Source organism: Mycteria americana, chromosome 3 (genome assembly GCF_035582795.1).
Source record: "Mycteria americana isolate JAX WOST 10 ecotype Jacksonville Zoo and Gardens chromosome 3, USCA_MyAme_1.0, whole genome shotgun sequence".
Classification (NCBI taxonomy): Eukaryota; Metazoa; Chordata; class Aves; order Ciconiiformes; family Ciconiidae; genus Mycteria; species Mycteria americana.
Window position 1 is genome coordinate 10,859,055 of NC_134367.1, and position 26,022 is coordinate 10,885,076.

The following is a 26,022-nucleotide window of genomic DNA, read 5'->3' on the forward strand; positions in this document are numbered from 1 at the left end:
CTCACTGGAATCCTATTACTCTAGTGCAGCCTTTTTCAGTAATTAAATAATATTGTATTTCTCCCCATATGAATCAAGGCTGAAAAAAAGTTTCATGTTCAGCTTTTAAACTGTGTTTTCATAGCCAATTTATTTTGTTTTTAAATATGTTCCTCTGCCCTTGCTTTTTTTCCCTCCATTTTATTTACTATACCCTAAGCAGGGCTCTGATTTCTCCTCATCCTGCCATGATTACAGGCAGAGTCCTCTGCCAGGGACTCAAAAATTGGTGGACAACTCCTCCTGGGCTTATAAACTCACTGTTGTTCGCCTGCTGTCTTGGGGGAGATGAAAAGCAAATCCACGAGCTGCCAAGAATCACACCCAGGCAGGGATGCAGTGCTGCGAGAGCTGGTCCCTGCTCGGCAGCCAGGAGACAGACGTGACCCTGGGACAAGTTCATGGGGTCACACCTTGGCCCTGATGGAGACCCCCATCCCCTTGTGCCCTCATGGGGAACAGAGAGGGATTAAGCCGAACGGCTGCAACCCGTTTGCATCAAACTGAATGAACAGACCCCAGCCACAAATCACTCAATATTTTAACAGGCTTTGGGAGGTTTTTCTTCCTTGCTTTAACCCTTTGTGGGAACTCAGGGCCTGCAGAAGATGACCGGCGGGCAGTCTTCCAGCACATGTGGTGAAAGGCTACCTGGTGCAAACCTTTTCCATGTCCCAGCCAGGGCTGAAGGGACAGAGAGGACTGTCCTCCCCATCACCTCTCAGGTCTGGGGTCTCCGCTACAGCTGCCCTCCAACGCACTCCTCCCCACCGATATTTCCCGTTGCCTGCTCACCAAACGGGTCCCCAGTTTGGCACCAAGCCGTTCCCCAAGGAGGCCAGGACCTGATTGTCAGTTATCTCACAGGCATGGGATCACAAGCTCTGCAGAGGACCTGGCTATCTCACAAGCATCAGATCATAAGCTCTGCAGTCACCTGCCAGCCCCCAAGCCATCTGAGCTTGCCCAAGTGCTTGCAAACTTCTTTCACACCTTTTTTAGGTTGCCACAGGGAGGGCCAAGGGGAGAGCTTTTTAGTCATGGCTGGCAAAGGAGAGCAAATGTGTTTGTGTCCCTTTCTGAGCACTGGGGAGGGGGACGGTTGCTGCATCTCCATCATTTCTCCCTGTATTTCCTCGCCTGTCCTGCCCCAGGCCGGTGGATGGAGAATGATCTCTTCTCTGGCAGAAAAGCCCTGTGCTAGTGCAGGGAGAGGTCACAGAGACCAGGAGCTGTAGGCTGATGATTTCTAACCTTTAACATTTCTTTTTTCTCCCTCTTTTTCATCCCACTCCCACTTGGTCCCCTACAACCCCCTTCATGCTGAGGCAGGTGGCTGAGAAAACTCCTCTGGGCTACGTGCCAATGAAAGGCTCTTAGTTTAGCTATTGGGAGTAAAACTGTGTACAAAAAGTAAACACAAACATCAGCCCTAACTGCAAATGCGGTCATATCACTGTCTGGCTTCAGCTCCGTAGAAAATCCCAGTGTAACTGGTCCCAGAGTCAGGCTTTGAGCATGAACTGAGGGTTAGACTGGAGTCAGTGGGACTGCCTGAGCAAGTAAACGGTGCCAGACGGGAGCTGGGCAGTGGACTCCCAAAGGGCGAGACACAGCTGGGGACTGCAGTTAGCACCAGCAACCCGTCCCTGGTCTATAGGTTGTATTTGAGTGCTCTCTAGTGGACAGAAAAATTAGTCCAGACAAACTGTGCCACAAACACAGCTGATGCTCACTCTCCCTGAGCCGAAGTCACCCTCACCTGGGTGCCTGAGGCATTGGGTCTGTGATATCTACTCACCACGGGTCTGTGCCGAGTGTCTGGGAGCAGGGTTTTGGAGGGTGGTTCAAAGCAGGGTCTTCTCGACCTGTGCCCCTGCAGGGCAGAGGTTTGATGCAGGAGCGGTGCAGGGTTGCGGGGGTTGCACACCTCATCGGATAAGAGCTCACGCACGGAGCACAAGGAAACATCCCAACCCCTTCCCCATCACACGGCCTTTCAGTGCTTCTCCTTGTGTGGAAGCAAACAGCTGCAGGACCTGCTCCTGCGTTTGCAGTCAGCAGGTAGAAGAGCAGATAGGTACTGTGGAAGGAGAGCAGAAACATTTTTTGGTCATGAAAGGGATTTCATAAAGAGGTGGGGAAAAATGATGATATTGACTCATTTCCCAGCCGCGGCTGAGCCTCCAGCAGCCCTCTGCTCCGAGAGCCCTCCAGCGCTGGACATAGTTGCTCTGAAGGAAGGTAGTTCTTGTTTCATAGCATAAAGTGATAACCCACTAGATATAGCAGAAACTTAGACTACTTCAGTACTTTTATGGAAGTCAGCTCAGGACACAGGCCATAAAGTGGTTACGTAGTGGGTGCTCCCGGATCAGCAGAATTGTATTGCTGAACCCAAAAGTTCAAAAGGTGTCCCAAAACCATGAGATTTATAAGGATACTGTATTGCAATTGGGATTTACCTACAGTAGGTATCTGAGTTTTGAGTTCTGAGAATAACTCATGGCATTTTCCTTTTATTTCTGTGAAATGACAGCTAAAAGATTTTTTATCATGGTGATGGTAAAAACTGAAACAGCCACTTGACTCAGGAAACAGCTACACCAGCTATAGAGGTTATACGCATCTCTCCTTGAATTCTTTGTTTAAAACCTGGCTTCTCCATTATCCCTGTATTGTGGGGGCTGCCATTTTAGGTTTTCAGGATGATACCGTCTGTCAGCAAGAGCTCCTCTTATATGGATACTTCCCAGTGCTCAGGCATCTTGAACACAAATTAAGCTCCTTCAACCTCCTACTGTGATTACTTGTCTCTCATTCATTCTTTTCCTTCACTTTCTAGAGGCCTTTGACTGAAATCAGACTGGCCTCCTTTTCTTTGAGCGTCTTTCACTTGGAGCAGTCATCTTTGACCTTGCCTCATCTAGTCAGAAACCACTGAGGCTCTAACACAGTACCACACATACCTGCAGTAAAAAAATATGGGATTGTATATGGGCAGTTATTCTATGCAAATTCATTAATAATTTTGTTATAGAGATGATGCAGCTATGCATAATTTAGGTTACTGAATACTGACTGCATAAATATGTTGATTCAGTTTGTTGAGGGTCCAGAGAGGAAGGAAGAAAAAAGAATGGATAAAAATAAATCAAGCAACCTACCAAACCAGTCAGCACTGGAGAGTTAAGAGGCAGGAAAAAAGCCAGCAGTCCCAAAGAGAAGAGGCCTGAAACTTCAGAGAGTTTCTTCCTTTTTCTTTCACTCATTCACAACTGAACTGAGGCAAGGGAGACCCATGTAGGTGAGAGGAGCAGCTGAGGGTAACCCAAATATTGGTAGGAAATAGTAACTTCATTAGTGATGACTGTTACTGGTATTGGTTCTCAGATTCGCTGCACATTCTCCCATAGGCCTTACCCTGCAGGTTTCCAGTTGACCATCACCTACACTAACGAGTCCCAGTGCCACTGTGCCTGATGGCCTGGGTGCAGGGTCTGGCCAACGCTCATCAATGTGCTCTCTTCTGCCAGAAAAAAAGGAAAAAAAATGGGTCCAATGGAAGAAATTTTCTATGTAGCATGCAAAGCAACAACGGAATCAAACTCCAAATATTCTGGGAGGTTGCTTCTGAAAAAGGCGAGATTGTTGCTCAGCTCCAGCAGACAGCTCTATCGGCATATTACAGTTTTCTTCTGTCAGGTTTGATTTTTGTGCACCTTTTATGCTGAGATTCACTCTCCACAGTCACCACCTGATGAAAGACCCTACCCTAACCTCATGGGTAAGTCAGCTCATTCTTTCCACAACTTCAGAGGTTAGCAACATGGAGACATTTGTTTTACTTTCCAACTACATTATGTTTTTGATGTTATGGGCTCTGGAGTTATAAAAATGCCACATATGATAAGGCTTGCTAAGAAATTGGATAAATAGGCAGTGCTTGGACTTCTTCATGAGCGTACTGACATAGTGCACACAACCTCTCCAGATCAAAGACAGACCCCAGCAGCATACTGGGGCTGAGCAGCCACTTCTGTTTGGGGAGAAAACCCCCAGTTTTTGAAGCATCTTTACAGGCACTGGGCAACGTTTGGATGGACACCGCTCAGCGAGTGCCACAAACACTGCCTCAGCTGGGGCTCACGGCTCAGGTCCTGCTCTATTTTTGCTGTCTCAGGTGGCAAACTGCCAGCTGCTTACTCCTTGTTACTATCTGAATAAATTGGATTATCCAGGAAGCCGACTGGGGGTAAAAATGCCATTAGAGAAGTGATTCATTTAGACATATAACTATTTAGGATATACTTATGCTTTCAGGAACTCCAGCCCAGAGCTTCTTAACCCTTCAGACGCCACATGAGAACGATTCATGTCTCAAAAGCATTTTCCAGTGGCTTGCAGCACATCTGGCAACCACGGCTCCTGTGCCAGGAAGGCTGCAGCCATGTGGTGGTATTTACACTCTGCTGAACAAAAGGTTTCCAGTGGCAATAGCCAGGGAAAGAAAACAACCAGGATTTAGGAAGGAACTCCACTTATGAAGTCTCCCTTTTATTGTTTGTTTTGACTCATGAGTTTCATGCTCCAGACTTCTCGTTTCACCAAAAGCAGCAAAAGATCGTTCTGTATCTGCCACCTTTGCATCTCTCTTGGTTTTTACAGACTTCCATCACATCCCCAACTCCTCCAGCTGTTTCATTCTGGGATGAAAAGCCCAAACCCACTCCCCAGGTCCTCTTTTAGGGGCTGCTCCTCTCTGGGGGCACCCCTGGACCCCACTGCATACCCACTCGGGGTGCAGAGCCTGTTCAGGGGGCAGCTGCACTGATGCAGTGGCAACGTCTGGTTTCTATTGCTTTTCTAATATTCCCCAGCATCTCCTTAGGTTTCTGCCGTGATATTGAGGCGTGAGCAGCAGACAGCAGAAAGCTCTGCCTGGTGCAAAGCTTTTTTTTTTTCTCGGTGCTTCTCTGCACGGGTGTGCAAGGCTTCTGCAGGGAAGCACCGACAAAAAAAAAGCACCCAGGTGGACCCAGAAGCGTGAAAACGAAGCAGGGGTTCCCAGGCCAGCTGTGGGTGCCGGTGAGGGGCAGCAGAGGGAGCAGCTGCTTGCTGCTTTCCTTTCAAAATACAGGCTGGAGCAAACCGCACCTCTGAGCAACCCTGTAGCCAGGGCCGCGGGGCTTTGCAGCGCCCTGCGCCCGGCGGCGCTCTCTGCCCCGGCGGAGGGGGAAGAGCCGTCGCGGCGGAGCCAGCCACCGGGCTGGGTTTTATTAAAGCTAACGCTCTCCAGCAGCATCGTGCCGATTGTTTTAAGGCAGGTGGATGCGTGCGAGCTGTTGCCACTTAGGAGGAGGGCACACGGATGCCGCCGAGACTTGGGGGAAACGTTTTGGTCCCGTAAAGCAAACAGAAAGGGCGCGGAGGGTGAATTAGTGGAGCTTCCGTGTGAGGAAAGCTGCTCGTCGGTGTAGTCGTGGCCGAGTGGTTAAGGCGATGGACTAGAAATCCATTGGGGTCTCCCCGCGCAGGTTCGAATCCTGCCGACTACGAACCGGGTTGTTCTTTTTCTCCCCCGGCCCGGACGTTTTCCTCACCCCGCTCTTCCCAGCGATCGTTTTGCACCAAGGCCGCCCGGCGGCGAACATCCGGCAGGGCGGCCGCTTCCAGCCCGAGGGACGGGAGGCGGGACCCCGTGACAGCCGGACGTGGCCTCTCCTCCCGGGCCGGCGCCGATCCGGAGCGACGCCGCTTCCCCGCGCCATGCAGCACAGCCCGGCGCCCGCCGTGCTGGTCACCACCAGGTACCGGGGAGGGCAGAGAGCAGCGACCCCGCCGCCCTCCTCAACTTCGCCAGCCGCTACGGGCGCTGCCGCCGCGGAGCCGCCCGCCGCGGCCTTCCCTCTGCGGGACGGGCCCGCGCAGCCGTCCCCGCAGCGCCGGGGGCGGGCGCCGCCCGGGGAAGGGAAGGAGCGCGGCGGGCGGCGCCTCACGGGGACCTCGGGGCAGGCGCTGAGGGGAGGCCGCGGGGCGGCAGGCGCCGAGGGGGCGCTGAGGGCGGTGGCGGAGCTGAGGCGAGGCCGAGGTGGGCGGCGGGTTGCTGGTGCGTGGGTTTGCCCCCAGGACACTGCGGATGTCTGCGTTTCCTCGAGATGTTTGGCATTTCACAGCCGGGAGAGACCCCTGGCGTCGTCTGGCCCGTCGTGTGTAACACCGGCCGTCTGGTCCTTTCCTCCTGTGGTAGCTTAGGGTCGTTTCCCTTCCACATTGACACTGCCGGGGACGCAACGTGTGCTCCCACCCTCCGGAAACGTGTTTTCCTTGTCAGTATTTCGAGGTGGGTCAGAAGACATTAAAATTCGTCCTGAAGTGTACGCCGGTGTCTTTGAGGCGTGGTGTTGTCAGTGCTTTTGGCTGACCCCCGTTCCCTGCCGCCATGCCCTGCGCCCCGATCCTCGTGTCCCCAGGCCACGGGGAGCCCGTCTGGCTTGAAGTTAGGCCGGGGATGGGCAAAATAAGTTTATTCTGTTTTCCCACATTCTTGAAACCGTGCACTAAGTGAGTGCAGCGGCACTGTTTTCAGTTGCATCGAATTTTTAAAACCTGTATTTTCCTAGATGTGGCAAATGGACCCTCAAGAGAAATGCCTCAAGAAGAAAACACTTGTGGCAATCTATAGAGAAATGATAGAGATATTTCTCTCTGGTTTTTACCCCTGCAAGATATTTGAGACCACATGGAAGCAGTTCCCTATCACATGTGACATGAGAAACAGAAGTGTTGATTCAGCAAGGTCCTGACTCTTGCACGTACTTCCTAGGACATAAGTAGAAACTATTTCAATCACATTAACTTCAAAGTCATTATTTTAATCCTTAAATATTTGGCTATATCAGGGCCTGACTTCCTTTGGAGCAGTGGCCTTGAACCCTCAAACATATCTGACTTAAATCACATACATGTTTTGTGGGACTGACTTTATATTATGTTTAGCCTTGGAAATGGAAATCTGAACACCTGGATTTATTCTACAGTCAATAGACTTTACCACTTGCAAATTGTTCCACTGATATTGGAATGCTTTCAGTGATAAAATTGGATATATATGTATGTGTGGGATTAAGGCTTTAGGAAGTGAATATATTTTATAGCTTGTGAAATAAGATAGTTGTATAGTTGTGGCCTTTTTCACTCTTTATCCATACTGGTTTTGGGAGTAGGATTCCTAGTTGTTATGGTGATATAAATAAATAATAATCTGTATATTTGTAGTTAGACTATACAGGGAAATAAAAATATTCGCTGGCTAATTTGTATCTGATATTTTGCCTTCACTTAATCAATAAACTAGTTGTACAAGTTTTTTCTCCTTTTACTATGACCTGGGTCGTCACAATTTGGTCCCCTGTGGGCAGAGGTTGCTGGAGCTGGGTGCTGCTGATAGGGCTGACTTTATTGAGGCAGAAAGTGCAGAGTCCGCTCTCCTGACCACACGGACACTGGAATAAAGTTTCTCTGGTCACAGCCCTTGCATCCCTTACTTTGCTTTCTCGCTTAGCAACGGCTGCTTTCCCTTCTCTCCCATCTTGGCCTTTCAGCACAGAAAGCAGATTAATTAAAATACAAATCCTCTACATTATAGCAAATCAAAAGACAGGAATGAAAACCAGTGGCTATTCTGTGAACCGTGGAAACTGCTCTGTTCAGCTGATCTTCACATAGTCTCCCTTTCCTCTGTCCCATGCCGATCCCGCATGATCTGATTGTGCAAGCACAGTGTTACTAGTATGAATGGTCTCGTTGTGTTCAGGTGAAGCAATTCATGTTAGGAAGGTTAACCATGTGCCCAAGTCTCCCCTGGGCAGTCTGTATTGTAAGCAAAAGTGTAACTTACAGATACACGAGCTAGATTTAAATAAGGAGTAGAAGCAATAAACCTCTGTGTCCGACTTAAACAACCAGCCTTCTCTTGTTGCTTCTTTTTTAATGCTACTAGTGTAAAAATAACTACATGTGAAAAATGCAATGAAACTATATTCTGTCTTGGGATTTGTAGGTGCTGCTTCCGTTTTGAATAACAACAATAACAGTCTCGAATGAATTAAAACACTGGGGGCTGCTTATTTTGAAACTAAGGCATTTCAAGAACTAGTGTGCACTTTGGATATTATGCCGTATCTGTCTCAGCCTCCCTGCTAATTTCTGTTGGTTTAGAATCATTTTTGTGTTTAAAAAAACACACAATCCTGTTGCTATGGAAGAGATAATAGTGGTAGGTTTCGTGTAAGAGATGATAATGAAAGTGATCAGAAGGCCTAAAGCAAACAAACAAAAATGTAGCTATTCCCCCTACCTCTAATCGCTTTCCATTACAGTCATTTTAGCTGAGACTTTTAACAACTTTAAAAGAAAAGCCCCAGGTGCAGGTAAGGTACTTACTAACTTAACGACATTTTTAGAACTCTTTGATGCAGCAGCTCTTACAGTGAAGTTGTTGTTGTGTCATCTCAGAACATCTGTACGTGGTTGGTGTTTTAAGCTAAATAAGGCCATTCGGGAAGGATGGTTTACTGATGGTTTTTCCTTTTGTTTACATCAGAGGTGAAAAGCGGGTTAATTTGTCATTTATACTCTGTGGCCATGTTAACAGAAGTAAGTCACTCCTGAGTACCATCCAACAGACCTTTTTGCTGTCATAGCTGCAGTCACAACTTTTGAGTGACTGCACATCTGGAAAGCATTTCCTCTGCTGCAGATATATTCTAAAAACCCCAAAAACTGCTGATTTTATTGGCAGGTGTCCTTCAAGCCAGCTTTTTGCTGCCACTGAAGGAGACAACACTTCAGGTAATGACTCTTACTTACAGGTTCGACAGACCGCTGTGTGAAAGCCAGGCACCTATGTATTTATACATAAGCACTATTGATTCTGTGTTTACAGCCTGACAACGTGTAACTGAGAACAAAATTTTCTCTGTTAGTGTAAAGTCAAGTCCTTGGCTGGCAGGAAATGAGAACAGAATTGGAGCAAACAGTATAAAATCTTGGCAATGGTAGAGCTGTTGTTAAAGCCCTAATGTTTTAAACATGGTTTGCAAAGAGGACTGGGTACAAAATTGGGCCTGTGCCTTTGTTTGTTGCTATCTGATTTATCAAGAACTCTCGAGATACTCTCTTTAAAAAGCATTTTTTTCAGTTTTGCGTTGGAGATTCAGAGGTTGTCTTCTTGGGAAAACTCAAGTTTCAAAAGAACTGGTCAACTTTTGACATGATGAGAGGAGCCTTTTGAAACTTTGTTTGAAACTAGGTTGTTTAAGCCTCTTTAAAGTGTATTTTACGTTCGTACGCCTCATGTATCCTTAGGTGAAAGGGCACCTGTGTTAATGAATCTAAACTTCCTAAAGAAAGAGGCAAGAATTCCACAAGACGCCTGCAATCCAGGAAGTCCAGGGAGGTTGGGACTTGACATTCCCTATGTGGCTAAGGTTAAAAAAAAAAGGCAGAAAAAATGTTTAATGAAAAGAAAATTGCTTTTTTTCAACAGTCCCTGCTGATTTCATTAAAAAACATTCACACATAGGAAGGACGGACTCGGAAATGTGTTCAGAGAGTATTCAATGCTCTGGATGATAAACCTCTTTCTGCTTCTGGCAGAGTATTTGGTTCCAGTGACAACAGTAGTGAGTGTGCTGTGGCTTGGCATGGGGGTAACTTTGGGGAAAAGATCTCTGATCAATTTTGTTTTCCAGTCTATTGAAACAGACTGTTTATTTCGTTAAACATACCATTCTCTTGTGCCCCAACAGCAGCTGCTTGGTCTTACCCTTATCTTAATACGATCCTGGTGTTCCTCTTGCAAAAATGTCATAAATAATTCCTTGGGTGGGAATCCAGGGGGAAGGTGATGGCACAGTTCGGTGGATCTGAAGCTGGCAGGAGAAGAAAATGCACTGAGTAACTGCAGCAGCAGTGCCTTTGTTCCATTTTCCTCCAAGAGGAGCCATGGGTGGTTCTGACTGTTGGCAGCTCTCGGAGGTTAATGCTGTGATTCTTTGTCTACCTTAACTGGTTATGAAAGGACAGGTGGTTTTGTTTCCAGTGGGATTTTCTGTGAGAAAGCTGAGATACTTTAGCTAGTGTACCCTTTCTGCTATTTGGCAACAAGACTGTCAGTCAGACAGTCAAGACCAGAAGGCAGCTCAAAGAGGTCATGTACTCCTTCAACTTGCTCAGTCCTGATGGGTGTTTGCCTAATTTTCCTCAAGGACTTCCACAGATGGAAACTGTGTGGTTGGCCCAGCAGTCTGCTCCAGCAACTTCTCTTTGTATTTCAGACTTTAATCTAGTTCCCTGGTTGGCTCTTACAAATCTCACATTGTCCCTGCACTCAAGCAAGCTCCTTCTTCCTTTTGTGGTCTCTTTCAGCTATTGTCTCTGCCATTCCTGGGGGTGTCCTAAGACAAAGGAGAGGTGGATAGGGCTTGGTGAGAATTGTAGTGAACAGACCTTTGCTTCAAAACAAGCTGTGATGAGAGATCTCATCTGCCCTGCTGGGTAGGACAGCACCTTGCACTCCTGTGAGTGAAGTCCTGTTCTCAATGAATCCCCATCTTCTGTTCCTAAAAATGCTACATTCCTGGCATTTTGTCTGCAGTGGCCAGTGGCAGATGCTTTGGGATAGAATATAGGAAGCAGGCCATGTCCAAATTTGTATTGTTGCAGAGTAGGAACAGTGGTGGGGTAGGTTCTGTCTGGTGTGCTGTTGAAATGGGAGTCTTTGCACTGAGTTTTCTTGAGCTTTGAACTGGATCCTTGGAGAGGGTCGCTTAAAAGTCTTTGTGCCAATGCCTGAACTCTGCATGTGTTTTCTTCCCTAGGCAAATTCAGAATACACACACAGGGCTGGATTTGTCAGTGCCGGAATACCAGGAAATCCGTGGGAAGATGATGTCTGGACACGTAGAGTATCACATTGTCGCTGTTACTCGACTGGCTGCCTTCAAATCAGCAAAGCACAAGCCTGAAGATGTAGTTCAATTTATGGTAAATGTTTAATCAGTGCTGTATTAGTGATAAGTTTCTTACTTAACTGTGATTATTTTGGTCCTGATGTAGCAGATACTTTGTCATCACAGCCTCCCTGGGTCAAGGTCCTTGGCAGGACAACACAGTCTGTACCGTTTCTGCAATAGGAGTATTATACATATATTAATTGAACTTTTTATTCCAGGAGGTCAAAGCAACAATGACTGTTTGTTGTTGCCTTTAAGGCATTTTGTATTATGGGTCAACAAATAGAAACCAATGAAGCGTTTTAGAAGCCCTGCTACAAAATTAGTTTCTTTGATATATGTATCAGCACTGGGACATGGTACATAAACATGAAATAAATATATGATAGTTTACTTGAATAGAGGAAGAATCATGTGGGTCAATAAGAGGAATTAACCTTGTAGTAGGTTAGCCTTGACCTATTAGCCTTGATCTATTAGCCTTTATATGTTCTTTAAAATCCTTAGTAAGAGAGTTTTACAAGGAAGTGTCTGTATAAAACATTATTGAGTTGGATTGTCTGTTTCATGATACATGCAGAGTAAAGGTTTGAAATCATAGCACATGAGATTTATTTCACCTGCTTTAAGTCATCTATAGCGTGTGCATGTTCATTTGAGCTGTCTCACCTGGGACTATCTATTGAGTCGGTGGAAAAAGGTGCATTTAGGGTACATTTCATTTGATCTGTTTTAGCTGTCTGCTGAACCGCTCCCAAGAAGTGCATTTCTCTGTCCATTGACTATAAAGGGACTCTAAAGGGATGCACCGTGTTGCATGCTGTGAACATTTGCTCTTTTCAGATGTTTTGGGGATAACTGTAATGTCGGAGTGATGTGAGTGCATGGTTACCTGGTAGACCATTAGCCCTAGTGTAACTCATGCTTCGTAGGTGATAGCTGATAAATGGATATTTACACAGTCTGATTTGCAGATAAAGCCACATCTGCCAGTGTTGTGAAGAGGTGCATGGTGAGGAGATGTCATTCCTTTATTGCACTTCTTATGCTATATATAACTTCATGGTAAAAGCAGCAATGCTGGCATAAGAGTCTGTTCTCTTCTCCTTCCTTGTCCCTAACTGCTTGTTCTCGCTCCTGCAGTGCTTCCTTCTGTGTGCCAGTGTCATGTGGCTATTCTGTAATGTCAGCTGTGGAACTGGTCCTGGCTAAAAATGGGTATTTGGGGGTTTGTTATTTAGTACTAATTTACACCTGTTTCTTCAGCCTGGGAGTTGCGTAGCCCCATTAAAGTTTGTTTTAGGACAGCGGAAGGGCCAGATATGGGCAAATAAGAAAGGGGATGTGGAATCGCTTTTTTTTTCTGCAGCAATGCCTGCTTATATTATGTAATATTTCCATCCAGCTCTGTGCAAGAAAGAACCTGACTAAACCCGAGATGTTACACTGACCTATTGTCATCTAACATTTTGCTTCACTTAAGAAAAAGTAGATAAAATCAGCTTGTCTATAAAGAGGAGAAACAGACTTCCTACTGTGGCTCCCTTGCTTGCTGAGATCGTCTGTTCCCATGTCCACTCTCTCTAGGAGGATTTTCAGCACTTAGTTGCTCTTCTCAAGTGAAATGAACCTATCTGATTCCTTCTCTGGTCAGACCTCCTGACATTTCATTCTTCATGAAGAAGAAAACTGGTGTAGTCTGACGGGAATAACATTTATCTCATCAGATACTTTTTTTTTCAGCAGACTAAGTCTGATATATTATATAGTTTGGTGTATGAAAGTAATTTAAAACCCTGAGCTTGGAGGTTGGAGGATGGATGCTTTGCATCCATTCATTCCGATGAGTCTTTTCTGTATGTATTACTGGAAGGAACAGAGGGATTCACCTGTCCTAACTTATCTCTCTGTAAATTGGATATTTTAATCTGAGTCTGTCCCTGCTTTTATGGTCAATGGGGAGAAGGGGAATGAGGTGACTCATCCTCTGGAAATGCCTCTCTCCTTTGACCATAAAGGGAAAGCATTTTACATTTTAGACAGCTGGGGCAGGGGGCTTCAACTCCAGGCTAAAATGCTCAATTGAATTGCACACAGCGCACTGTCTATACCACTGGCAGCTGGGGTTTTCCACCTAGCCTTTAGAAGGTTGTGGGTCTCCCATAGGTCCTGTGTGATATTTGCCTGCCGCATGCAAGCCCCTTGGATATCCCAAAGCATCTCAGATGGCATGAGATGCCTGTCTTTAGGCAGAACAATCTGCTCTCTATGATTAGATGTCTGCATTTGCTGCGGATTTCTAAGCTCCCATCCTAGTCAGTGCAGTACTGTTGAGAAGAATGTAGCTGAGCATCTACAGTTGTGCGGGAATCCACTTCGCATAACATACACAGCTAGTACCATTTGAGAAACCCTAAGTTATGCCAGGTGTCTGCACAGGGCTGGCAGATGTGACACAGGACATAAAGGCATTGGCACCGCCCTGGAACAGAGTGAGGTAAGATACAGTACACCATCCAAGGTACCACTAGCTGCCTGTGTTCAGATGAGTTGAGTTTCAGTTGCATCTTGCCAAAATGTAGTGACTGTATCTGACCGTCATGAGAGCTGAGACATCTCCTGCATGTAGGCAGTTGTCTTAACCTGGAGGCAAATCCCAACCCTGTGGCTGCCAGGTCAGGTGAGTTGCACCCGTAGTGTCTGCGTAGTGCCCTGTTCTGCTGGATGTTGTACCAGCACAAACAAGAACCACGACCCTTCCCCAGAGAGTTTGCAGGTGAAATGTAAGAGAGCCAGGCGACTGGGGAACAGCAGAGAAGAAGGAGGTTATGTTGGACAGCAGGTCAAACACATCAAATTAGTACAGCAAAGGGGAGTGAGATCAGACGTCTGAAGGAGGAAAAAGAAACAACTCTGTGCCTGTTCTGCCTTCTCAAGTATGTGAGCAGGATGGGAGAGGGAACTTATTTTTGCTACTGTTGAAATTATCAAATTTGAGAGGCTGAAGGAAGGAACCAGTGTCACAGTGCTGAGATGACAGGTAGGTTAGAGAAGACAGGTAGGCGTGGTAGGATTTTCATTGGCTCTGGATACATTAATCCAATTTGGCTACCTCAGGAGCCAGGTCTGTGTTTTGAGACCCTTTGTCTTTCTTTTTCTTCGTCCTCCTTCCCTTCTTTCTCTCCCTGAAATATTAGCTAAATTGATTTTCCTTGTCTAGCTGTTCTTCCCCCTGCTTGCAGTTGAAGTGACTGCCTTCCACGCTCTCATGCCCTAGGTGGCAGCAGCGAAACTGGCTTTCTGTGCGTTAGGCTGTGAGCAACTGCAGGCAGCGATGTGATTGAGCAGCATTTATGGCTCAAATAGCTTCTCTGTATCCCCTGGAGAAAGATGGTGAGCGGGACAGAAGCGTCCTCTAAGGTAACTGTGATCTCTGGGCTGCGATTTAGACCACACTGGATCGCGATATGTTAAGGGGCTATGACCAAGACCAGATGAACAGCAAAAAGAGATTTCATATTTGACCTGTGGAGTTACTAGCCTTTAGTGTGGGTCTGAGCAATCCAGAGTTCCCTGTTCCCCAGCCTTAATGGGACTATGCAAAAGCAGTATCATAGTGTTTCTAATTGAAACGTTTGTGAAGCATTAACAGAAGAAGAAATTTACTTCTGACTTTCAGATCTAAATTCTTAGAAACTGGAGCGATTTTTTAATTAAAAAAATGCCATTTGTAAAGTAGGACAAATGGGTTGTAGAACTGCTTAACCTTGAGGTTATATTTGTTAACCAAAGGAAAATTCAGCTGCATTTCTTTCAAAGGTCAGAATACTCTTGCCCTATTGAAAGAGTGAAATTGGTTTTATCTTTGGTACTGCATCAGAGATACTGCTGCAAAGGTGATATTTAATTATTGCCTGTAGATCTGCCATTTTCTGTGAGAAGAAGAAAAGGCTTTATTTATCTTAAATGCATTTCTTCTAGCCACACCTTACCTCTTGTAGCAATTAACTTCGCTCTTCCCAGCCTTATTAAAAATCCCCCCAGCCTATAGTGCCTTCTCTTTCTATCTGTGCCCAGTTTAATTGCTTCCTTTTTACAAGTTACTTCTGTTAGTCAAGTTTGTTCTTTTTTAAAGCTGAACAAATAACTACTGGTGTTTGACAGGCACAGCACATTTTTTGGAGGAATTTACTATAGAACTGTCTTCCTCTCATACAATGAGGGCGTGTAAGTATGTGGGTGTGTATTCATCTATGTCTTCATCATTGCCTGTTTGCATATGTTGGCCTTCTTTCTGTGGGCCTCAAAATCTGTGCGTTGGAGTTGCTATTTCCTGATCATACCGGTGTGTTGTGAAGATAAATTCCTTCACATTACAATGTTTGTGATGGGGGGGAAGGAGGGGAGGAATCCCTACTCAGTGTAGCAATAGGTTCAGGAACCATTAAGAATTCATGTTGATTAAAAAGAAATATTAGAGTGCTTGCTCTTCTGCTGGGCAGAACAGGTGGGAAGAACAGCATGTGGTCATGTAATTAAAATCTACCATAATGCATACCCATGAGGTCACCAAGCAACATTAATTCTGGTATGGCTTGAATTGGGAGTCTACAAGTGAAAGCTGGGTTTGTGCTCTCTATGAGAAGTGACGCTTTTGATTCCTGAATCCAAAGCTGGTGGTTCTATAAAGGACAATGTTACTGTACCTCCATTTTGTGACAGTGTTAAGAAGTGGGCTTTCTAAGAAGAAAGTCACAGTAGCCATTAAGTATTTCATGTAATACTATAAAATCAAGAGTGCTCTTCACTAGTGTGCATTGGCTGGCCAAAGGGCTTGAGTTAGCTCTATCTGAGGCCTCCATTTCATTGAAATCCTTGCAGTAAATATAAAGCATATGAAGACAAGTTTGAGGTCAGAAATGGAGCATTAAAAGGAGCCTAGGGAAAGGAGGCATTAAATCCCGAATGGGATCAAATTTTCCTATGCACATCTGAGAGTCCCAGGCTCATATCCTACAGGCATTCTGGTGTGTGTACTTTCGTGCATGAGGTTCTCCTGAAGAAGGGGCCAAGGCACATGCATAAGATTTGAGGGATTAGCAGCAAACTTCAGGCTTTCACTTTGAACTTCCAGTGGTTTTCTTAACCTTCTAGCTATATTTGATCATATTCAACTTACTTATTTGTTCCTGGTGCAAAAAATACTCAACCCATCCCTGTCTCTCTTTCAGTTCTATGTTGGATGTTAATTGTTACAGGCAAATAGGGTCTTGACCTGGCAAATATGCACATGCTTTGCTGTATTTGCATGATTAACTCTTTTGAAGTGAAGTAGATTAAGCCTTTGATATTGTGACTTGACAGAACTCCTTGAAGTGTGTGCACTCAGGATGACTTACAGGTGGTGGGGGTTTAGCTCAACAGTATTCACAGAGTTCAGTTAGAGGCATGGAGGGGGAGAGGATAATTGCAAGATCAAGACCTAAAGGAGTTACAGGCAGCAGAAGAAAAATAGTTGGATATTAATCAAATAGGACTTTGTATACTTAATAGGAATGATAAAATGTATTTTAGAGCAGATTTTTTTTTTTAACCTGACATTTTGGGCCACAGGATCCATTGACTCTTTTCAAAGTTGTGAGTTGTGAGGGGTTGTGAGCGGTAACCAGGAAAAGCAAGATTTAATTTTGTTACATGCTGATACACCTTTCTCCTGGAAAATTGCCAGAGGACGTCAAATTGAAAGAGTCCAAAATTGTCACTGCAAAGCAGTGCTTCCAGACTGGAGAGGTGTGAGAACGTTCTGGGTGGCGTATGGGACTCGACCTGAGAAAATACACTCTGCGAGACCTGGCCAGCGCTGTGTAAGGCCCCTCTGTGCTGCTGCATCCAGCTCAAGTTCCCGGCACAAGGCAGACATGGGCCTGTTGGAGCGGGTCCAGAGGAGGGCCACAAAAATGATCCGAGGGCTGGAGCACCTCTCCTGTGAGGAAAGGCTGAGAGAGTTGGGGTTGTTCAGCCTGCAGAAGAGAAGGCTCTGGGGAGACCTTATTGCAGGCTTTCACTATAAATAGGGAACTTAAAAGAAAGATGGAGAGAGACTTTTTACCAGGGCCTGTAGTGACAAGACAAGGCGCAATGGTTCTAAACTGAAAGAGGGTAGGTTTAGATTGAATATAAGGAAGTAATTTTTTATAAGGATGGTGAGACACTGGAACAGGTTGCCCAGAGAAGTTGTGGATGCCCCATCCCTGGAAACACTCAAGATCAGGTTGGACAGGGCTCTGAGCAACCTCTTCTAGTGAAAGGTGTCCCTGCTCATTGCAGGGGGGTTGGACTCGATGATCTTTAAAGGTCCCTTCCAACCCAAACCGTTCTGTGATTCTAAATGCATCAGTCTGAGGTTGTTGGATTCAGCCATTCTTACTGCTGCATTTCCAGCACCAAAACCAAGGTAAAGATGGCAGTCGTGTTGAGTGAGGATGTAGAGGAGCCAGCGGCAGCCAGGGTTTGAGACAGAGGGACGGCAGGCGAAGAGCCTCAGCTGGCAGGGGCTGGCAGGGGCCAGCATTGGGCTTAGGTAAGTGGGGAATGGTTTAGGCTGGAGGTTTAACATCTTGCCTGTGTGGTAGGTTATCCCAGCAGAGGGCATCCCCACACTGTTGGATATTAGCTGGCGTGGTGTGCTGCAGGCGTTTGGGTAGCAGATTAGTATGCTCTGGGTTTAGCGTTATCACACTTTGTATGCTGTGTCGCGTGTTATGGTTGGTGGTGTTGTTCAAAGCCCACGCAGATTCACAAAGGCTCAATTAGCGATAGGATGTGAGGGTGTGCATTTACTTTAGGTTCAATGGTGTAATTAGACATAAATTGAGATTTATGAATAATTTAGAGTTTGGTAGAGGAGGAATGAAAATTAAGTGAGGAAAGAAATAAGTTTGTATGTCTCAGTTCAGTATTATTTTTTGAGTATTTTAAAGTTGTTTTGGCATAGTCTTGTTGATTGGCTGCTCTCTTGTAATGCTTTCAGACACTAATTTGTTATTTATTATTGAAATTAATTAGATGTTAAACATTTTTCACAAATCGGACTTGATTTTTTTTTTTCTGGGTGGAAAGTAATATTGTTTATTCTTTTGAAAAAGTACCAGTGAATTCCTCACTGCCCTTACATTTGTGCCTACACAGTGTTTTTGGGAGGGGCTCTGGTATCGTACCCTGTTCAGAGTGCTACTGGGACCTAGCAAACTCGAAATGTACAGCAATTCAGAAATTCCAGAATTGCTTTCCTCTCTCTTTTGGGGTATCTTTCAAAGGGAGGATTGTCTTATTCTGGGAACATCTCTTTATTGCCATCACTTTAATGCTTGGCTGCTGAATTGCATGTCAGACCCTGCATGCAGGGCATATTGTTGCTCACACTTACCTGTGTTCCTTACAGGAGACAAGTCTAAAATTCTCATTTTTCCTTCCCCTGTTGACTCAGGTTTAGTTTTGTGTTTCAGATCTTTCCTGTAGAGCTGCTTGCCTTTTGTGACTGGACGATGAACCCATAGTGAACATTGTACAACTGAAATGCAAATACTTTTCAAATCAGCTAGCTTGGTTGATAATTACTGCAAAAGGCAGGGAAGCATGAAAGCTAAGGTGGTTATTGCTCTTTATACCTATATCTAATTTAGTAAACTAGTTGAGGTGTGTCTGTTAATGTCAGGACCTGTTCTCTGGCCTGGAGGGCAGCTAGCACAGTCTGGCTGCCTCCATAGTATGCAACTTTCTTACCATCTACAGTGGGCATTGGTACCCAAACTGGCTACTGAGTGGTCTCTGCACCAGGCTAAGTCTTGGGCTGAAAAATTATCTGGGGCAGTGCTAGCTACCCAGAGTCAAAATTGTGCCAGGCATTGTCAGGTACCAGTAGACGCTATAAGGTTCCTAAAAGACACTCTCAGGTTCCAGTGCCTGGGAATATGCCCTGATACTGTTTAGTTTGGGAGTATAGATGCAGTTTATGGATTCTGGATTAATCTATGACTTGTTTCCCTTCTACTTCTGTGCTTTTTGTTGGGTTGACTTTCTTTTATCACTGTGTTGGTGGAAGAACTCTGCCTTCTTCCATCCCAAGATGTGGTGCTTGAGTCTCTCCATCTTTTATGTGGCAGTATTAATTAGAATTCACTCCACTAGAGTTCACCAACACGTGTTACAGGAGGATAAGAACTGAAGCCCAGTAGAGGATCTGTCCCATACGCACCCCACTAGCACTAGTTTTTGGGGTTGTTTTTTTTAATCTAACTCTGTATTTGTTGAAACACATTAACAGATTAGGGGGGCGTGGAGGGCCAAGATGAATATGTCGTCTGTATAATACCACAGTCACAGAGCATGACAGTCACTCCCCATTATGCCTCTAACGTCAGTTAAAAGATAGTGTTTTGTTTGTGTGTGGGTTTTGTGTGTTGATTTTTTAAGGTACTGAATTCAAAACTTAACGTGGTATAGAAGCCACCCCATTTCTAACCAGTGTTCCCATGGTTATTGCTTTCCTTGTAATATCTTGGGCCTTATTTCTCCTCAGGCTTCCTGTCTTTGTCCGCAGAAGGAATGACTCCATTCACCGTTGGCATCTTCTCCCTGTATAAGAACCTGTAGGCCATGGCCAAGTTGTTGGCTTTTATTTTCTCATGGATAAACTGAATAGTCAGGGGTCAGCTGAGGTCTTTGCCCTTCGGTTTCTGTATTAGGTGCTCTGCAGCGCAGCAAATGTGCCAGTGTTTTAGGCCTTAACAGCAAGAAGGGCACTGAAGCCCACTAGGGCTGAGAAATGGGTCTTCTGGCTCAATGGTGAAAAGATTTGGGCTGCTTTCTCCATCAGAGAAATGTCTTCTCTTCTCTCCTGTCTCTCAGGGCTGGGCATCATATAGCTCATTTTTAGTGGACAAGGATTTTTGCTGTCAGAGAAAAGTACCTGGAGCAATGACCTTCCCAGTATTTCATTAGTTGATGAGTCAGACAAATGGACGCTGGGTATCTGGCATTGAACTTCAATTCCATTAGGGAGCGGATTTTAATAACAGAATTAAAAGACCAGCAACAATGCTTGGGGATTCACTGTGTAGATAACAGGCTTTTACTAGGCTATATGTAAAGCTCCTTGGTAATACATGTTTTTCCACTTCAGTTTCCAGGATTAATGTTTCACAGCGCTTAAACTGCTGCTTGCTGCTCATGTCTCACCTGTAAAGAAACTTACCCAGACAGTGTATTTCATTGCAGGTTTCCAAGAAGTACAGCGAGATAGAAGAGCTCTACCAGAGACTGGCAGCACGATATCCACATGCTTCTCTTCCGCTCTTGCCTAGAAAAGTTCTCTTCGTGGGGGAATCTGACATCTGTGAACGAAGAGCTATGTTCAATGATATCATGAAATTCATCTCAAAAGATGAGGATCTAGCAACGAGTCCTGAGTTACTGGAATTTTTAGGTAACTAAAAGATGTGAGTGTCCCCTCTCTCATGAATGTGCTTGATAAACACGTTATTAAGTTCTTGACTCAGGTAGTTGGAAACTAGAGAATGCCAGAATAAAGGCTGTCACTGAAAATATCCTCTTGTGCATCTACAGTGGTGCATACTCATGTTTGCTAGTTTTCTCCTCTTCTCAGTAGACACATGCCTCATTCAGAAGCGTTGATACCACAATGCTCACTTTGAAGATATCTATCCCACCACCTCTGTTTTCCCTTAGGCATATACCTAAGCTGTGATTCAGAACACCTAAGCTTAGAAGGCTAAATAATCATATATTGTCAGTGGAGAGATGGACCCTAAAGGGACAGTGCAGGGTTTCCCTTAGTGATCAACTGTTCCACATTTTGTCTGGTTTTAATTCCTAATAAAATTGCTAGGCCTTGCTGAAGAGGGTCCTAAAGCGAATTATTGATCCTGAGAAAGATTTGAATAAAAGGCAGATTCTTCATTAGTTAAATCCATTCTCTGGCTTTTTTTTTAATTATTATTATCTTTTATTTTCCTTAGCCTCATGTCCAGCTCTTGTTGCCTCTTCCAGTGATTCATATAGTTCCTTTCTTATGTTCCTTAGGCATAGCAGGGAGTCAATGAATGAATGGAACAGATGGGCTCTCTGCTTTTAATTCAGCGGAGAGCTGCTGAGCAGGGAATACTCCAGCCTGTGCTGTGCAGGAAGATTCTCAGTGTAGCATTAGTTTTAAGGAAGTGAAGTTGCAAGGTGCTAGCAAGTCACCATGTGTGAACAGCCGATTTTGCAAAAGTGTCAAGTGTGGAGAGATTAGAAGTTCTGTGAGACTGGCAGCTTCCTAAAGTCAAGGGGGGCAAAATTGCGTGATATTTGGCAAAATTATTTTGCTAATAACGTTTTGGATTTTTTTTTTCTTTTTTCCCTGGCAGTGTGCTCTTGAAAGTAGACCCCTTGCACAGGGAATTCAGAATTCATGTTGATTAACCTTTGCATGCTGATTAACCTAACCGTGGTGCACATGTCTACAGCTGAATTAGTCTGGACTGTCTTTATACTGTGAACAGATTGGGTGCAAGTAATATGACCTGTTCATCAAAATCTGCCTTAGAATAATATAAGTCTCACCCTACCAAACCAGGTGGAATTCAGTACATACACTGCAGATCCTCAAGCTAGTTGTGTACACTTTCCTTACAGATGCTGGAGACATAGTCGCGGTGTTTGGGGGAATCAACATGGTAAAACACAGATGACCGTGGCACAAGATAAGCAGCATCCTAATATCCACTTCCTACCCTGACCAGCACTCTCTTGCCTATAAGGGGAGCATAAGACCACTTGCTCAGTGTAGGCACCCACATTTAGTCAATGAAGTCTGCCCTGGGTGATTTGGCAAATGCAAGCATGAAAAGCTGGGTGAGATGAGTCTCCCATGCCAGGTAACTTTAACAGTCAAAAGGATGAAACCATGAATTTTATCCATCGTGGTTTTCACTAGCCTATTTTTAGCTAGTCTCATTATTTTAAATTGCTTTCCTGATCGTCCAGAGACTCCACAGCAAGGAATAGTTCTCTCCTCATTCTCCTGGGCTTTGTGTATAACAAGTATGGTGAGAAGACTTGGTCAAATCGCATGTTTCTTTTTGCTGAATTTGCTCAGTTGCATACTGAAGGGAGTTAGAACTTCAGGCTTCATTTTTTGAGTGTAAATTGAAGAGCTGCTGTGAAAACTCTTTTTCATGCTGTCCAAAGCTCTAATTTTAGCCCAAATGAATTAAATTAGTAATAAAAAGTGGACTTTATCTCTACTAGCTATGTGAAAATTAGCTACCTACATCTAAGCGGAGTATTTATGGCCTCTCTGTAGCCAGTGGAGAGAAATAGGCAATTCAGAGGGAAACTCCTCAGACAACTTTATTTGGATGCGATGAATCACCATGTGGAAATTCTATTGTTTCTATTGACTATAGAAGGAACATAAATAAGCAGATTAGACATGCGCTGCTATGTCTCAGATAAAGTTCATTTCCTCTGTCTTTCTCTACTTAACTACTTTAAATCAGTAAACAGATCAGACACGTAATGACACATCAGTGGATAGAAGGGACAGACAGGAATGTTGAAAGAGTTTCACAAAAGCTGATCGTGTCCGTCATTCCCCAAATAAAACCATCAGGAACAGGTGCAAGGTATTAAATAAAACATAGTCGTTGTCCTGTGTACTCAGTTTTGCATCCATTATTGTATTTTGCAGGAACAAAATCTACTAGTGCCATGGACTTCAAGGGTAAAAACATTCCTGTTGACAAGGAGAAAGAAGACGAAGAAAATGAGGCATTGGATTTTTTCAAAGAGGAGAAGACACCTGACTTAATCTCACAGCTTTCAGCAGTGGAAAATGCCAAAAAAGGTGGGGGAAAAGAAGAGGAAGAAGAGGAAGACGAGGAAGAAGATTTAGACCCTCTTGGTATAATGAGGTATGGCTGGTAGTGCCTTTGTTATTTAGTTTGTAGCCTAGTTTTTTAAACAAATAAGGCTGTTCTATGTCACTGTTCCCTCATCCCAACATTTTATAACATTGACTATTTTCAGCTGAGCTTCACAGAGGAGGAGAGGCCTCTGCAGTTTATGAAGAGGCATGCAGTTCATGCCTCAGTAGAGGGAAGAGACTTTGTAGTGCCTCTTTAGTGCATTCCTCAGGAAATCCAAGTGACAGAAGGACATTGTGAACGCCTCAATAACACTCTCAGCTACAGTAGGCATTTTACTGGATACTGCAGGGTCCCACCACAAAACATAAAGCTACCAGGGTCCATTGGATGTGCCACTCTGGAGTACACTGGTGTTTACAGTGTCTGGAACTGCTTCTGAGCTCACTTGTGTCTACAAGGAGGTAAAGTTATAGCAGCGTAAAGACCAAAAGAGCCCACATTTCAATCATGATGTTCACAAATAGGCTTTTCTTTCCTTCTTCCGTTATCTGAAGGTGTCACATGCTAAATGCACCTGAGACATAAGCAATAACAGCTTGAGAAAAAATAATTGAATCAAAGCTTGCTGATGTTAGTATCTGGGTTTGCTTTATCTGGGTTTGCTTACTTGTCCGCTAATTTTCAGACAGTTGTTTTCTTCACTTCAAGATGGAATTTCTCACTTAATTCCCAAAAACATTTCTAACTACTGAAGCCTGGAAGCAAATTTAGTTTCTTAGTGGCTGGGATCGTGAGTAGTGACTACTTTTCTTAGGGTGTCTCAGGCTTTAGATGCCCAAGTGGAAAAGGCTTAGCTGTTCTTCGTCTTCAGTAGCACTGACTGACTCAACTGAATTGTTTCAGCCACCCATAGTCACCAGCCACTACTGAATGTTCTTTGTCTTGGACCCAGACAGTGCTTTCAAAATGCTTCTTCATAGCAATAGGCAGTAACTGATAGTAACAAGCCAGAGCCCTCTCTTGGTGTTTCCCAATTACCTTGAATCATTTCCAAGGAGATCATTCACTCCAGGCTCTAAGCTGGAGTCTCCCACACTAAGTCAGGTCAACTACAATGACTAATACTGGAAGCGCCACTTGGACTTTGCTCCTGCTATTATAATCACATGTAATTGTTGATCTCCAGATATTGTCCTTTTTACTTGAAGTATTTAATTCTTTACATATCACCAGAAAACTTTAAATATTATTCTTTTGACAAAACATGTGCTTAATTACTCAGCATCAAAATTATTCTTTTGTTGAAGAAGAGTTTAAAAGAGTTAAATAACTATTTACAATGAGAAGTTAGATAAAGCAGTACTTCCCACAAAATGGTCCTTAGTTGGTAAGTTTACAAAAGAAGCTGTCCTTTTTTGGATAGGAAAATGATCTATTGGGTTAGCAAATGCAATGTTGTATTTTCCGACTTAAAACAAGTATAAGCTGTAAAGAACTTGCTGTGCCAAAACAAGCAAGAAGTTTGCTTTTCTACTCTGCACAGTTTGACATAGCATTTGAAAGTCTTGATTATTTTGGTCTTTTAATGCATTGCAGGATGACAAGAGCTGGTATTTAATCCTCATTTAGTTTATTGCTTCCATTCCTTTCGAGAACAGAATTCTTACTGAATCAGAATAACTTCATTTATATAAGAAGTATGGTCTTTACTGGTACAGAGCGGCAGCATGACATGTTATGCAGTCAGATGTTTTTCACTCTAAACCAGTGATTGGCTATCTATAAAAAACCCCTGTCCATATGTATTTATTATTATTTTTATAAATCTCACATGTACAGTGTCGAGGCAGAAACATGAAAGTGGAAATGAGAATCCTGAATCTGATTTTACATTGTCTCTATTCTCCTGTAACTCACCCTGCTTCCATGGAAGATATTTTCAATTCACATCAATGGAGATCAGATCGGATATAAGCATCACATCCCAGCTTTATGCCATCTAGTAATAGGTGTCTAGGTAAGAGGCCAAAGGCAGGAGCTTAGCTGTCAGTGGGTGGGCATTTCTTGGGTGACCATTTTAGGGTGTCTTCTATGTCCATTAAAATGTTAGGTGCTTACCTGCTTTAAAGAGGGAGCTTGGAGGCCTCACAGTATTAGTGCTTCAGATGTGCTTGAAGTTACTTTGGCATGGGGATGAATAAAAAAGGAGGTGATGCAGACTGGATAAATGTGATTAGTAGTAAACTGCTCCCTAATGTATAGTAAATTCAGATTAAAAAAAAAAATCCACGATCCTTTCCTCTGTGAAAAACTTTTGAAAAGGTGTAAAGTCAGCACTGAAAGAAGCCAGTCCATTCCAAGCAGTATCAGTGGCCAGGGTGCTTTGAGTAGCAGAGCCCTGACCTAAATTGAATCATGTGTTTGGCATAATCTTACAGGTTTTTTTTCTTTCTGGACGAGGATGAAACTGCTCCAGTAGCACAGGCTTCCATATGTTGTCAGCACGCTTCATTTGGTAACAACTTTTCCTCCTGGGGCAGAAGGCTGTGACTTGGATTTGGCCCAGCACTGCTGCTGTGCTGCTGAACCACCAGATATCCAGTTAAATGTACTGGCCTTAAGGGTAAAATGCTAAACTAGGGCCTTTTTTTTGGTTTTGTATTGCTGGTGATCATCCAGGTGGAAGCTCATAATGGTCTGGTTCCTTTTGCCTGGAGGAGACATCCCAGTTGTGCTGATTCTCTCCCTCGCATTCAAGGCTGTGTCTGAGTTGCTCTTTCATGGCTGGTGGGCAACTCACTTGCCAATTGTGCTCTTCAGCTTTTGTGGGTATAATGATAGTCTACAAACTTCGTGTTTCTCTGCTATATGACTCTCATGCCCAAAAGCTTTCTTTCTGTTAGCAGGGTGATCTTGGGCCATGCCTGGGATTCTTAACAACAGAAAGACTGTTTTTTTTCTTGTCCAAATCAGGGACATTTCAAAAACAATAATACATATTTCTGATCAAGTTTCAGCTTTTAACACCCCTCCTC

At 44.3% G+C, this 26,022-nt stretch overlaps 1 protein-coding gene and 1 non-coding gene across 2 annotated transcripts in view; both read left to right on the top strand.

Annotated features, from left to right (window-relative positions):
• The first annotated feature begins 5,515 nt into the window (after nt 1-5,515).
• TRNAS-AGA (transfer RNA serine (anticodon AGA)) lies at nt 5,516-5,597 on the top strand. Its single transcript has one exon. It is a non-coding gene; the product is annotated as a tRNA-Ser (tRNA).
• Nucleotides 5,598-5,689: 92 nt separating this feature from the next.
• HS1BP3 (HCLS1 binding protein 3) overlaps nt 5,690-26,022 on the top strand; it is a 51,824-nt gene continuing 31,491 nt past the window's right edge. Inside the window, exons 1-4 of the mRNA XM_075497849.1 lie at nt 5,690-5,849; nt 10,923-11,088; nt 20,334-20,541; nt 22,810-23,032. Of these exons, the coding sequence (XP_075353964.1) occupies nt 5,809-5,849; nt 10,923-11,088; nt 20,334-20,541; nt 22,810-23,032 (638 nt within the window). The 5' untranslated portion in view covers nt 5,690-5,808. The remainder of the gene's footprint in view (nt 5,850-10,922; nt 11,089-20,333; nt 20,542-22,809; nt 23,033-26,022) is intronic.